Source organism: Rissa tridactyla, chromosome Z (assembly GCF_028500815.1).
Source record: "Rissa tridactyla isolate bRisTri1 chromosome Z, bRisTri1.patW.cur.20221130, whole genome shotgun sequence".
In the NCBI taxonomy this organism is placed as follows: domain Eukaryota; kingdom Metazoa; phylum Chordata; class Aves; order Charadriiformes; family Laridae; genus Rissa; species Rissa tridactyla.
In genome coordinates, this window is record NC_071497.1 from 46,200,084 (window position 1) to 46,215,619 (window position 15,536).

Here is a 15,536-nt window from a genome sequence, read left to right on the forward strand (position 1 = left end):
CAACTCTCTTGTGACTATGGCAGCCTCCACATTTGTTACTCTTGGCTGCATGAAATTTGTTAATCTTTTTATAATTTTTTTTTTCTCCTTACGGAAACTAATCCTTTTCCGCCACGAGTGATACCCTCTCTCAGACCAGTGGGCTGTTTATTCATTGCTTCTCTCCTTTTCTGCTGGTAATCCTCATCCATAGTTATCGCAGCTACTCCTTTTGCCATAGCACCAGTGATTCTCGATGCAGCACCAGCTAATCCACCTATTGTAAAATAAATCAAAGTAAAATGCCAATGCAATTTACAAATACCTATATTGCTTACCAGTAAGTATACCACCATTATAACGCTGAAACTTACCAACAGCTCCGCCTACTAGTGCTTTAAGTCCTAGTGCCATTCCTTCTATAAATTCTTCAGGACCCTGGATGGCTCCCTAAGGAAAAAAAAGGATGCATTCATGTTAAGCTTTAAATAATATTTTTGTATTTTTATATATATATATTATTTTTTTTTAAATCTTACACTTGTATTGCAATTTATATATAACAGAGAGAACAAGACTGTGAGACCAAATGAGAAAGTGTGAAAGTGCCCATGAGAGCACCTGTGAGAGAAAGGTTGTTTTAGAATCCTAATTCATTCCCTGAAGTCTGCTTATTTTAAGGCAAATGAGAAAAAAAGGCAATTTATTTTAAAGTAGGAAGCATAAGGAATGCTCTTTTGTGAATTAAGTTAAATGGCCGACTCTCTTGTTTTTATCTTGAGTTTTCCAGTAACTTTTCCTGGAACTTTCAATTTTCAATTCTAAATCTAAATTTAAAACCAAAAAAAGGTTTTAAATATTCACATTTTCAATCTATCTACTTGTGATAAGTTTCATAAGATGGCCACAGAGATTTTTACCTGGTAAGGTTCATAGAAGAATGCTTCTACTCCTTCAGACAAACCTCTGATGAATCCAAATGGATTACCCAAGACATCAAGGCCAAGTATAAGAACATACATCTGTTTAATAGCCTAAAAAAATAGTTATTAGTAACAATATTTTAGAAATTACACTAAAACAAAGGCAAACAGTGTAGCATACCCAGGTTAAAAAAAAAAAGTGAAAGTAACATGAGTTTAATATAAACATCTTCATTATTTGGAAAAGTAGAAGTAGTTGTATTAAAAAGGATATTACAGCAAGTAAATCATACTAAGTCAGCCAAATAAATGTTACTTCTTACAAGCATTTGACAAATAACTGACATTAATGTCCTTGAGATTTTACAAAGCAAGCACATTACCTAGATTTCTCTTGTACCACAGGACAAAATTCAGTCTGTTTGCATATGCTGAGAAAATTTTGTTGATTGTGACTGCAAAACATTATAATTACATGTATATGACTTGTAATTCAATTTTAAAAGAAGGTTGAGCATCTCCTAGGAGATTGCAAATTTTCCCTCTGGGAAAAGGAAGGGTCAGAGAACAACAGATAACTTGTTCCCCAATCAAAATCCTGTTAAGGCTTTTTCTCCTTTAAAGATGGACAAAGCACTAAATTAATATGTCCAAAGAATCCCTTACTATTAATGATGGATGGATAGAAGAAGACTAATTCTTTTATGCAAAAGCATGCCTACTGGATGACAGGACATGAACAGTACACAAAGGTCAAAGAAGGATCATAATTCATATACTACTAATGTCCAAGAAAAAGCATTAGTATTTTGATGCCCATTCTGCTCTATCAGAGCTGCATTGTGTTTGCTTCCGCTATCCATTCCAGCAAGTTGTTTTGTTATCCATGCCACTTTTCCTCTAGTCATAATTTGGAAACAGTACTTCCTGACAAAAATAAAGGCAATAGAATCCAACTAATGAGTAATTGTTTTGTATGTGTTTATGTATTTAACCTTCGCACAAACATACAAGGTTGAATTTCATTTGTTTTCATAGAACCAAAGTGCACAGTAGCGCTTTCAAAATAAAAATTTACTGAAATATTGAAATTTATTTATTCCAACCTGTTTTGAATAATGTCTTACAACTGCCGATTGGAGCTGCTGCGTAGTACAGAAGTGATAGTTGAGTTCGAAGAATGCCAACCTAAAAAAAAAAAGAAAAGAAAAAAAGTAAGCCCTTATTATGCCAAGGAAAATAAAATCTAACATACGTAATATTGGCTTAATCTTTGGAAGTAATCTTACAATCATATTTTCAACCTACTTAAAGACAACATCTTGTACATCCGTGAGGGTGGCCCCTATACTTTTCAGCAGGAGATTCAAAGACTGAAGTGGTATCAATTCATTCTTTCTTTCTTCTTTGTTACTGTCCTCTCCACCCGTACTGAGTGAAAAGCTTAAGTGTAACTAAAGGATAAAAATGAGATTGAGACATAAAGTAGTTGGTTATTAGAAGTATTATATTGCTACCTTTATAATCTTTTAGATTAATTAAAATTGAGATATGAAATTTCTAATCTTGACTGAAATCAGACTGACTTCATAACAGAAAACATAAATATACCACATAACACAATAAAAAGACCATAACATTTAAAGTCAAAGTGAATAACTGGAACTACCTTTAAGAAAATAACAACTTGAATTTGCTTACTTGTGTTTTCAGATAAGGTCTCCATAAACTTTTAGCTATAATTTATTAGCTTGTTCACAAAATATTTTGTTTCTGTAACTAATATTTAAATAAAAGCAGACTGAAAATAATAACATAGCATGGTGTCCAAGCAAGAATGAGAAACAAAAGACTGAAAACAAATAATTATTAACACAAGTTTTACAGGTGCTAAATAAACACTGGAATATGTATACAAGAAAACTCCACCTGTGCAGACTGGAACAAAGTTTTTGTTTCACAGAAATTAAGGCGACAACCTCAAAACAGAAAAACATTTGGTAAAATTGTCAAAGGGCTCAATAGTGCACAAGTTTATTCAGCAGTTTTCAAAATCAGATGAAAAGTAGTTATGCCTGTTTCCAATTCTCTGAAGACACCACCATTTCACTAATTTATAGAACAGAGCTTAACTATAGCTCATTTCAAAGATACATTGCTCATCTTGCAGAATCATTGACACGTAATTCACAGCTCTATATTGACTTCATAACTATTAAAGACTAGTCTTTAATTAGAACCTGCAGCCCATTTAGTCCATCCTATCTCCCCCATGTTTTTCTTGTCAAATGTAACAGAATTCATTCAAAAATAAGCTTTTGTTTATTTTGTTACAAAGCATTCGCTTTGCTATCTTAACACATAAAGGGCATTTTATTTTTGTCAAGTCCTGATTAGTTTTTGTAATAAAACAACTGGAGACATACCGATGAACATCTAAATGAAGATGCGCTTTAACAGCTACTAGATATACTTGGAATGAGTTAGGCTAAGCTGTTCGCATAAACTAGCCAAGCATTTCCTGGAATTACCTGCTCTAATAGCAGACCATTTCTAACACCTCACCAGATATTGTAAAGAGGCAAAACTCAAACCTTCTTGGATCCATTTCCCATGGGATGGAGTGGAGATTCTCTTATTAAGAACTGTTATAGAGCCTACAAATTACCACCACAGCTTTAACACTGTCTGCTAGGCAACAATCAAAAAACAAAAGACCAGTAAGCTAAAAGTGGATGAAAGTTAGATTTGGACAAACAGGCTGTTGCTTCCATGTAAGTATGCACATACTATTCAACAGCTGCACCTGAATGTTTACGGGAATGGGAATATAGCCAAAAGTAGACTTTACTGGAGTCAAAAAGCAAAACTGCTTTTCCAGTGAGTAAGTAACAACATAGCAGAAAACATCATTGCACAGTAATGCTAGCTGTATATTTTTTTCAGAAATTATCTCATTCTCCAATCCACAACACACTGTCTGGACACAAACTATAGCATTTTGCAACGATCTCTTAAATAATAAAAAGATTACTGTATATGAAGGAAGTCATGGATAGGAATTAAATAAATAACTATTTATATAAACATAACTATTATAAATAATAAATATTATATAAAAATAATACAAATTAAATATAAATATTATAAATAAAACTATTTATAGAAATATAAATATTTAATAAATATTTACATTAAAGCCCATATAAAGTTAGTGGTAACAATGAAAGCACTTTCCTAGACTTTTTTATTTTATTTTTGACCACCTCTACTATGTTTCTTCATTTCCAGTGCCTACTATCCTACAGGATACAAAAATTCTTCAGTTAGAGAGCAAACGTAGGTTGTAATGTGAGAAAGATATACCTTAATTGGAGAGATATGAAAGTATTCATACAAGCTGATTTGTGACGTATCCATTGATGACACACTCATCAGTTCTTCTTGAAGAGATTCAACATCCTTTTTGAAAAGTTCTAGCTGTGAATGCATTTTCCAAAAAAAAGAATTGCTTTAAAATTTAGAGTACATAAAACTACCATGTGTTTTTCACTGAGTTGCAATACATTGACTAATACTACTTATACTCTCCTGATCTTACTTTTTTACTTAAGAGTTAACACTTCAGAGGGCTTTTAATTAGCGTTTGTTTGCTGCCTTTTTTTTGTATGAAGAGGATGAAACATACAAATAAAAAGACAATCCAACTTCCATCTATTTAATAGTAAAAACAGAAGAATTTTTTTTAATGAAAGTTCAAATACTGAATATTTTCAAATAAAGTGTGGACAATTTTTACCTGGGTCAAACAAAGGGCATACAAATATAACCTTCTGAACGTATAATACAGTGCAAAGACTAAAGACCATAGACTAAAGACTATTTTCTGTTATATAGAAACTAGACTTATATATACCCTGAGAAGACCTTCATGTACCCTTTTCTCCTTCAAAAGCTAGAATTCCGTTGACACAGTTTTTGACAAATTGTCCAAGTATAAAAAAATATTTTAAAATAATAACAATTCTAAAGTTATAGTCAGAAAAGACTGAAGCGGTCAAAGCAAATGAAGTTGTAACTGAAAATAATGAGAGAACTGAAAATAATGTGAGAGGTCCTTTCAGAACAGTAAACGCAGGTACTTAAACACATTGCTACTTGAACAAGCAAAACAGTCAAGGCACTCAATGTTAAGTGGGGATCAAATCCTAAAATTATGCCCTGGGTTTTCACTAAAAATTACATGACAGTGCAGAAGAGGGCCTCCTCTAATATCTGGATTCAGTGATTCAGCTGACAATGCTGATCTCAAATCGTTAATTTTTCCACTCAGAGGGGAAAGAGAGAATAAAATACAACAATGTATTTTTTCCACTACACAACCATGCATTGAAAATTAACATAATTCTTCAAACTACCATAATAATCTAGAATTCACAGGTACACCTGGTATCAAAAGATGTAACAGACTGTATGCACTACCACGCTGCTGGGAACCACCAGTTTAGACTACATGTTCCTGCATATAAAAATACAATAACATTTCTGAAAATTCTAAGGTAACATCATTAATGATCATTTAATGACTGCTTTGTTTAAGGAAAACTTTAGATTTTCTTACATTTCATACAATTAGAATACTCGTTCTTACTATTTATATTTTTAAAGAAGTTTAACAAAACTGGACTCATCCAGCCTTTAAAAAGATTATATTACTCAGTTTCGCTTCAAGAGTTTATAATATAATAAGAAAAGACTATATAAAAATACATGCTTAGGTCTTGATTTAGAGAAAGGTACCTCTCACCAGAGAGAACCCCATTATTTAAGTTAAAATTTTACTTAAAGTTTACATTACCACCAGGAGATGAGAGCTCCTAAGTCAACAAGCAATTAATGTTTTGTGAGTCTGCAAAATCTGGGTGCCACTAGAGCTCTGCAGGCTTCAAATTACAGCAACAGGAAAGAAGGACAGGACTAGGAAGAATCAACTAGATCTTCATGCCTGATAAGCCCAAACTCAAGGTAATTACATAAGCATTCTGTGTAGCTATGTAATTATGTAATTACATAAGCGTTCAAGGTAGTTACATAAGCTCTCCCGCCAGCCCCCTGAGTACTCTTGGGTGAATCCCATCCAGCCCCATAGACTTATGTACGTCTAGGTGCAGAAGCAGATCATTGACTACTTCCTCCTGGATAATGGGTGGGTTGTTCTGCTCTCCATCCTTATCTTCCAGCTCAGGAGGCTGAGCACCCTGGGGATAGCTGGTCTGACTATTGAAGACAGAGTCAAAGAAGGCATTCAGTATCTCAGCCTTCTCCTCGTCATTGGTTGCAACTTCCCCCCCCGCATCCAATAAGGGATGGAGATTCTCCCTGGCTCTCTTTTTGTTGGTGTATTTATAAAAGCTTTTTTTGTTGTCCTTAATGTTAGTGGCCAAGTTGAGCTCCAGCTGGGCTTTTGCCTTCCTAATTTTCTCTCTGTATAACCTAACGAGATCTCTGTACTCCTCCTGAGTTGCCTGTCCCTTCTTCCAAAGGTGGGAAACCCTCCTTTTATTCCTAAATCCCACCAAAAGTCCCTTGTTCATCCAGACTGGCCATTTTCCCCATCCTTTAATCTTGCGACACTTGGGGACAGCCTGCTCCTGGGCCTTTAAGATTTCCTTCTTGAAGAGCATCCAGCCTTCCTGGACCCCTTTGCCCTTCAGAATTCCCTTTTAAATTGAAAACAAAGAACTTCATATGCTTAAGAAACAAAAGTTGGAAACGGAAGGTACATTTAATACATTATACCATGCAAGGATAGCAAATTTACTTAGATGAAAATATCTACTGAACTACAACCCACAGCAGACAAGTCTTACATCAATTTATTCTGCTGTAAACTTACAAAATTCTAACAAGATTCCTATCTTGGTTGAAATGTTATTCCAGAAATTAATTCTCTTCTTGTTCCATGCTTCCTTCTAATTACATTTACACTGGAGCAACTTTTTAATCTTTTCTCCTTATTTTAGTATAATTCCTGAGCAGTAATACTTTTTTAACCTCTGATGTGTAGATATGGAGAAATAAAAGCAAAGTAAGTTGCCTTTCCAGTATCCCTTTCACTTGTCACGGTAAGACAATACCTTGTAATGCCCCATCAAAAAGAATCTTTTTGCTCTACTCATCCAGGCAGATCTTTTATGCAAATATTTCTGGTTCATTTACCACTAGCAGCATTTTTGAGATACAAAGCCAAAGCCAATACACTTTCTGCTAAATAATTTATCAGTTTGTTGTGTAGTGACATTCAAATTTCAGTACTCTTAAAAGAACAGCACGCCCAATGTACATCAGACCTGCATTGTACCAATACAGCTTATCACCTTTTTTTTGAGTTTTCTTTGGCAAATCCAAGAAACTCTGGCTCTTCTGTTGCTTTATGGTTGTGTCTGAAGTTTTCATTACTTCCGAAGCAGGCTACCTTGCACTTCATGTTATTATATTTTATTTCTACTGTTCCTATGTACAAACTCCTCTCATTCTGCCTGTACAGTAAGTCAATTCCCCTCCCACTGCCCTCTCCTCTCCACTTAGCATCAACATGTCAACTACATCATCTTCGAATTTTATAATTTTGCATAAAATTACTGAAGACACTTTTACTTCCTAATTAACTTCTCTCTTCATTCCTTTTATATTCTCTTGCTCTCATAGGCAGATAAGTTTCAGTGATTTCCTGGCCCAGGTTTTCCTAGATTTGTTATTTAAAAATAAACTACATTAAGGAACAGAGTGTTATTTTTTCACTTCCTTCCTGTCTTGTGTTTTTAGTTAACTGATGTCCCAGGCATTAATAATACCAAAGAGCCTACAACAGTATTAGTTTCGTTCTTTTCAGAAGATTTTGAAGCCTTCTTTGCGTAGCATGCAAGATGAGGATAAAGGAAAGAGTTACTGCCGGCAATGGTAACTCTTAAAAACCATTCACAGATGCAACAATTAACCAATGTTACAGACACAGAAGACCAAGTTGTTTTTTCTTTTTTTTTTTTAAATACAAGCTGAATAATTACAAAATTAAAATCTACTAATCTTTAAAAAACAAAAGGTTTCTACCTCTTGGTCACTCGGCACTTCAGTCTGTGTAAAGAATTCAACCAGTGCATACAGGAAGCCAAGATCTAATCTGAGATCCATCTCTTGAATCAGTACCTTAAAATACCTATACATGCAACAAAAAACAACTGTTAAAGTGTTTTATGAAAATGTGTAACACGTAAAACGTAATCTAGGGTATTTAGGCCACTGATGTATTGACTATACTGATGTATTATCAGGTACTACTTTTTTTTTTCCCCTGAGGGATTTGCCTTTACTGGTGAAAAGGCGGCTTCCCGTAGCGGTGCAAGATAAAACACATTTCCTGTAGCCAGAATTTTTTTAATCAAGTAGCAGCATTTAACACTGGATATGGCACTGTTAAACAGAGAGTTTTTTCTAAATGAAAAAAAACTAAAAATCTGCATTGAAAAGACACTGAAAAATCCTTGCTTTACTCTGCTGAGCTTTCATCTCTCTAAGTGCTCTGATCTTTCTGAGTTGGTTCTCATTCTCAGAGAATGGTAAAATTATCTTGCGTTATGTTTGCCTTTATAATAATTTTAATTTTAAGCTTGATTAAACATAAACAATAGCAAAAGAAACAAAAATGTCAAAATACTTACTTAATATGAGATATTTGTGACTGTCCTGCAGTTCTCATGACAATACTGACATCAGTAAATGGTTTTGGTGCTAAGAAGTTGTAAAATAAAAAGAGATTAGCACAGATTTTTATGTGATATACATACCTTTATATTTTAAATATGAAAATGTCATATGTGTTCAGGATTTTCTCAATCCTGTAAAGCTGGATTACATAGTGATATGACTGGCAAACAACTAAGTCGGGGAAAAGAGCAGGATCAGAAAGGAACAGGAAGACAAGGATGAAATGAAACATAAAAATTCTATTTCACTGAGTTCTAAAAATGTGCCATTTTCATTTAAAAGCAAATTCATATTGCTATAATCTTAGAATTATATCATTTCCCTAGTCATGGAATAAGATTTTCCAATGTCCGATACAAAAATATAAACTAAAAAAAATAATCTGGCAGATTTATGCATTCTAGCTTGAAACTGATCATAGAATAAACACCTGACAACTTATTAGCATCTGTATAAAATTACAAGCAGTATTCTTTGTCTCAATCCAGAATCCCTCCTGAGATTACTCTGGTGTTCAAGTGACTTTGCCCTAAATGAGTTAAGGGAACTAGTTCATCACATAGTGTAATGACATTGAGCCCTATGCTCCAAGCAATGGAGAAGTCAGAAAACTACATACAGAACAAGCAAAATATAAATTTGCCATCTACAACACTTATAAATGGTGCCTTGTATAGCAATTTTAATCTTAGAGTAGCACCAGCATACATTTATTTTCTGATTAGTTAGATTATTTCAGATAGGTCACTAGATCATCTATTGCATGCAAGCAAACATGATTAAGATAAACAATTTATTTGAGGCAGCAGGAAAAAATTGGGTGCTTAAAGATTGAAAGTTAAATCCTCACTGCCCCCGAATTCCAAATGCAAGTAATACAGAAACGGTGCAACAGATTCACTACCATCAAGATAAGCAACATTTTGATCTTTTCTTATTTTCGCTCTCCAAGAGCATTGAATTAGCGTGTCAAAAGATCTGCTTAAAAGGTATGATATTGATGGTTGAAAGAAATTTTGGTTTGGGGTTTTTTTTCTGACTGTTAACTGTTTAAATGGTTTTAAGTTTATCTTCTATCTAGAGAAAACTGCTTCCGTATCTCTAACATTAGTATTTGCATTATCTGTAGTCAGTAAGCTTATACAGACTTCATCTGATAAAAGTTACATGACTAACCTCAGCACAAGCAAGTTATCTTGTCATTTTAGAAGTATGGATTATGTTAAACTAGAACAACAAACCTGAATCCAAGGTGATGGACTTTGGAGGTTTAATAGGATAGAACACAAAGGGAAATATGGCTCCAGGAATCTGGTTTTGTATCTAATAGGGGTAAGGACAGGACAAGGTGCAGCACATTAGCTTTTCAATAGTGAAATATTTTAAGATCAGGACAACCACAAGAATTATGAACATTACCTGTAGCATTCCACCAATTCAAAAGCAGGAAAAAAAAAAAAGACGCTCTTATGGCTCAAAATATTCTTATTTTCAAACTGAAATAATCCAATCCCAATAGCCTAGAAAAGCTTCTCTTAATTGGTGGTAATAAATGGTTCACAGAATTTTTGCAAAGAATTTGCAAGGCAACAAATTGTATCTATTTTTTTGCTGGTTGTAAAGAAAACCATAGGAAAAAGCATGGAAGATGAATGGTAAATGTTTTTCCTGAACAGTCATAGTTGTTTATTTGTTGTTGTTTTTTTTTCCCAGAAGCATTAAAGCAGTATTTCCAAAGATTGAGAAGCACTGATGTAAAAGTCAATGAGTACAATTAAATTTGAAACATGACAAATCAAAACAATTCTAAAAATTAAATCCAGGTTTCCATAAAAGTTGCTCTTATTCAATAAACAACTTGCTGGTTTTTGACAAGACTCACCTGTATCCTGTAAATTTGAATTCTGAAAGACTTCTGATGCGCAGATGAACTATATTCTACTTTTAAAGCTGGCAGATAATTCCTTCTGATAGGAATCTCATTTGGTTGCTGAATTTTCATGTTCATTCCATTAGGAGTTAAACATACCTATTGTATTATTAAAGAAAATTTGGTATTCTATGTGTTTCAAAAGACTGCTTTTTATAATATACTTTAGAATTTCATTAACATTGTAAAGATAGCTTAGCCATAAAATTTTTGTAGCTTTTAAGTCACGTCATAACTTGCATTTGTTTAAAACAATCAAATTTTGTCATGAATTTCGATAAAAATAAAACTACAAAATACTGCATTATTTGGGGGATTACTAGCAATTAATAAATGGCTTTCTAGAGGAAAGGCAGAGTAGTATAATATAACAGTCTATGACTGAGATAAAAATTGGCTTATTTACCTATCCCATGTTCATTTACCTACAATACAATTCTAATGAATATCTAGAATTTATCTACAGACAAGGACAGCAGCATTTGAAGCATAATGTGCTTCTACATTCCAGAATAATTTCTGGAATTATTTTTTCATATGTATGCTGTTGAATGACACAACTGAGTTATCCTACAATAAGGCACTTGAAAAATACAAGATTTTGTCCTAAAACAACCAACCAACCCAACCCAAAACTAACACCCTGCCCATCTCCCTGGCATAACCAATGAACCAATGCAAAGCTTCCTTACTGTAGTTTTATGCATATTTAGTCCCATGACCTTCAAAAACCTTACACTTAAATTTCAGAGTTAGAGGCTAAAAATCAAAAAGTCTATAGCAAGCTTTCGAACTTTTATGTATTTTTTTTCCCCAAAGATATTTTTTTTTCTAGACAGAGATAAAGAAGGGTTTTCAAATGGATTTGGTAAATCAATCACCTCAATTTTCACTGGAAGTTTCTACAAAGACAGCAAAACTGATACATTTTCTTTTTCCCATGTATACATGTAAACTATAGAATTAGAGAACTATCAGTATTACCAAAACATTTGATTCCAACTCAATAATCTTATTTTCTGAAGGAGTCAGCTCACTGTAATCTTTGAATTCTTGTTCTAATTTATCAGTCTGCTTAACACTCATTGGTCTCCATCTCGACTTCTTCTTGGGTTTTGTCTCCCAAACCACATCAGAACTACAAAAACAAAACAAAGGACCAAGAGAGAAGGATTAACTATTTCAAAGCAAGTTTTACCTAACATAGTATGTCTTTTAATAGCTTATAACTACAGAATGAGAAACCACATCATAACGCACTACTGTATTAAATAAAAACGATCCAAATCACCCACTGCCTTCTTGGTACTAAGCAGAAGCCAGTCATAATTAATCATCCTTAAGGGGCACTATACTCTTCTCTTGATTCCACTGCTTCGTGAGGAGCTCTCATGTTAGATTTCACCTTACAGTCAAACTGAAGGCATAGGATAGGACAAAACCCAACGCTATCAGACAGGTGGAGGGTATTTCTTCTTTCCAGAAGTTACTCTGTAGCCCACAATTACACAGCCTTCCAGACAGAGCCCCCTAATCCAATCCCTTTTAGCTACATCTGTGTCTATGCTCAGATAGATCAATTGCAGAAACACCAAAAAAAAAGGTGAGCTAAAGCACAAAACAACAGCTACAAAATAGAGTACGACCTTGAAATTGTTGGGAGTTTTCAGTTTTTTTCCTCTCCTCCCCACCCTCATTGTGTGTGATCCCAGAACTGACATGGTGAAACTTGTTTCTGCATCAAGTTAGATACAAACTGCCTTTTCCATACTTTTTATAACAAGCCATTTGTAAATGGAAACATTCTGAATAATAGGGTTTTCTTCACCATACCCGATCTCTTATCCTCAGAAGGAACTTTCAGGAGCTTCTCATCCACTCAGAGCTTAACAAGAAAACAATACCAACTATAAGCACTGCCAGACTACTGACTATGGATGACTGCTTCCAAAAAACACTGATTTAGTGAAATCTCAACACTACTTTGAATCTAGGCAATTAGCTGCCACTTTCAGTGGAGTGCTTCCTCTATCTAGACAGTTATCAGAGCTCATTTTCTCAGGTGAAGGCAAGGAGTGGGATTTTCTTTATGGAATGATAGATGTGAATACATGAAGTTTATGTGTATGTGAAGTTTTTACTTGTTTTTTTTGCAGTGCAGTGCAAAGAATTAATCAAAAGACTCTAACACTAGTAACCTCATGGCTACAAATATACAGAAATGTGTGGATTATGGCAATGAGATAAAAGTGTCCCTTAAGCATTCTAAAAAGCCACTGTTTCAATATGATAGCAAACATTTCTTAAGCATTAAATAGTTTCTTTTCTGCGTCCCTCTGAAACATTATAGTAGAAAATCTAAAAGTATTAGAGCCGCGGAGTCACCATAATTTCTCAATCAAAACTAAAAAGAACTATAAGCTGCTACTGCATCAAAGTTTTCAACTCAGAATTCAGCAATTTGTTTCTGTAATGAAGACAGAAAAATCCATTAACACAAACTACCCACAGACCTTACTCCTTAAAAACTCTCATCATCAGTCCTCAAACTGCATGGACAGGAAATACTTCTGTTCCATCTATTGGTAAGTTTGCCACACAGAGTTACAATTGTGTGTTACAAAAACACGTACATCCAAATACAGAAACCATATGCATTAATATAAAACACAGTGAAAACCTTTTTTTGTTTGTTTTACAATAGGAAAACATAGTTCTAAGTACTCTTACCCAGACCTCTTTTTCCTCTTCCATTGCACCTCAAATTAAATACAGTGATTGAAAATACCAGAGGTTAAACATTTTAGACTGTTACACATAGAATAAGTTACCTTGTAATTCCAATGTAGGACACCTCTTGCTTTGTAGAATTATTAACCAAGGAAATTCCAACATCTTGCAAAGACAGAACTATTTCTTGTTCTGCTAGTTCTGCTTTTACACTTTCATATGTCAGTTTAAACACATTCTCATCATCAGTGATCAGGACAATACGCTGCAAACCTTCAAAAAATGACACTAAATAGACTACTTTTCTACAATCCAGTCTGAGTATTTCCATTTTGTCCTACAAACAAGAGAGGAAAAGTTTTTACAATTCTATTCATCATTCTATTCCACAAGCAAATGCAAAAGTCTTAGCAACATGAACAACAATACAAGACATTTTTTAAAGGTACATGAAAATAATTAAAAATTTTAATTATGAATTTTTACAGCAGTCTCTCTCACACACATGCGCTGTTGAACTGACGACAATGCTTATTTATTGGCACAAGCTCCAGTAAACACACAGTGTTCTACAATTGAACCTCATATATGAGACTGCTGATCATACTCATTACATATGGAATTTCATACATACACCCATGACAGTATAATAAACAAGATAGCATTAAAAGGAGATTTAGATAATAAATGTACCTCTTTTGGGGTAACTTCCTCAGTTCTATTTCCACATTTCCATTTCAATTTTCTAGATCCTGCTGGATCTGCCCAAGTATACAATACTGCCTTATTTGGCTGGAGGCAGTCTTCCAATTCACTGAGGGAGCTAGAACAAAGTAATATGAAATTAAAATGTCAGTGAATATTTTGTGTCAATGACTTTCGCATTCTAGCATTTCAACAAGAACGCTTTAATTATTTTTTCATGAAAACTTAAAACAACACTGTGCATGAAAAAATATGCACAAAACCATCTCAGCACAATAAAAAAAAACAGTATTTATACTTCTAAATGCATATGTATACTTTAGAAATAAAATATACACAGTAAATTTTAAATACTCATTTTCTTCCCCACTTGTGGTTAACAGGGAACATTAAGTAGAGAAAAAAAAAAATAATCAGACAGCGGAGCTTTCAAGCTAAAAGGAAAATTCAGGATTTGTGCTGCCTAACATTAATATTCCAAGAGAATAAAAGCATGGTCAAAATCCGTTGTTTAGTAAAGTTTCCCTCTATATGATCTGCTGAAGGGAAAAAACAGGTCAGTGTTTAGTACATGGATACAGTGGATATTTTCAGACAAACAGATTTTGAACTCCATTCGCCCTCACATACAGTTAAAAAATGGTAAACTTGTCTTCTACAGCACTCTGAACGCAGCCTACCACAGCAGGGGAAGTGGAGAGGGAGATGCTGATCTCTTCTCACTGGGATCCAGCAATAGGACATGTAAGAATGGTTCAAAGCTGCTCCAGGGGTGGTTTAGACCGGACATTAGGAAGCATTTCTTTACCAAGAGGGTGGTCGAACACTGGAACAGGAGTCCTAGAGAGGTAGTCAATGCCCCAAGACTATCAGCTTTTAAGAGGCATCTGGATAATGCCTTTAATACCATGCTTTAACTTCTGGTCAGTCCTGAAGCTGTCAGGCAGTTGGACTAGACGACCGTTTTAGCTCTCTTCCAACTAAATAATCTATTCTATTCTGCATAGTTCATTACAAAAATTACATATACAGTTACTAAATTTATACTAAGGATTCCCAAAAGCCAGCTAAAAAGATAAAAATCACTAATCTTTACAGATAAAAACTGAAGCAAACAATTGACTGTATTCTTCAGACAAAGGGAACATACAGCTGCAAGCTTAATTTGACTAGCAGCTCTTCCACTTTTCAAGGAAAAAATCTTTAAACAACACTTCTCTGATTGACTGAAAGGAAAAGAAATTATTCTTCTCTAATTGACTAAAAGGAAAATTATTCTTGTCTGATTGACTGAGTAAAAAACAGTAGAGGCTGCTCGGCTTTTAAAAAGAAACGGGTAAAGAATGCAGTAGATAAGCTCACACTTATCAGCATTGCACAGTATCTGCATATGGTAGCAAAGCATTACAAAGACATTCCAGTTTGAGACTGAAACCAGTACAGCTGCATGCAGGTGCAGGACCAAATTGTAACTGATTGCAGATAATTTGTATTTGTTAAAGTAA

At 34.2% G+C, this 15,536-nt stretch overlaps 1 protein-coding gene across 8 annotated transcripts in view; it reads right to left on the minus strand.

The window, feature by feature from the left end:
* The window catches only part of VPS13A (vacuolar protein sorting 13 homolog A), a 106,195-nt gene that overhangs the window by 18,091 nt on the left and 72,568 nt on the right, over positions 1-15,536 (minus strand). For 7 of the 8 annotated variants that reach the window (XR_008463880.1, XR_008463881.1, XM_054186317.1 and 4 more), the window contains 13 exons: positions 14,020-14,149; positions 13,428-13,663; positions 11,581-11,734; positions 10,549-10,695; positions 9,908-9,989; positions 8,621-8,690; positions 8,013-8,118; positions 4,269-4,382; positions 2,211-2,356; positions 2,009-2,090; positions 900-1,013; positions 354-429; positions 93-256 (listed from right to left, as the gene is read on the minus strand). Coding sequence is in view for 6 of the 8 variants with exons in the window: in XM_054186317.1 (XP_054042292.1) it covers positions 93-256; positions 354-429; positions 900-1,013; positions 2,009-2,090; positions 2,211-2,356; positions 4,269-4,382; positions 8,013-8,118; positions 8,621-8,690; positions 9,908-9,989; positions 10,549-10,695; positions 11,581-11,734; positions 13,428-13,663; positions 14,020-14,149 (1,621 nt within the window). In the remaining 2 variants the exon portion in view is untranslated. Of the gene's footprint in view, positions 1-92; positions 257-353; positions 430-899; positions 1,014-2,008; positions 2,091-2,210; positions 2,357-4,268; positions 4,383-8,012; positions 8,119-8,620; positions 8,691-9,907; positions 9,990-10,548; positions 10,696-11,580; positions 11,735-13,427; positions 13,664-14,019; positions 14,150-15,536 lie in introns of those variants that run through there. The other variant, XM_054186321.1, reaches the window with a different exon arrangement.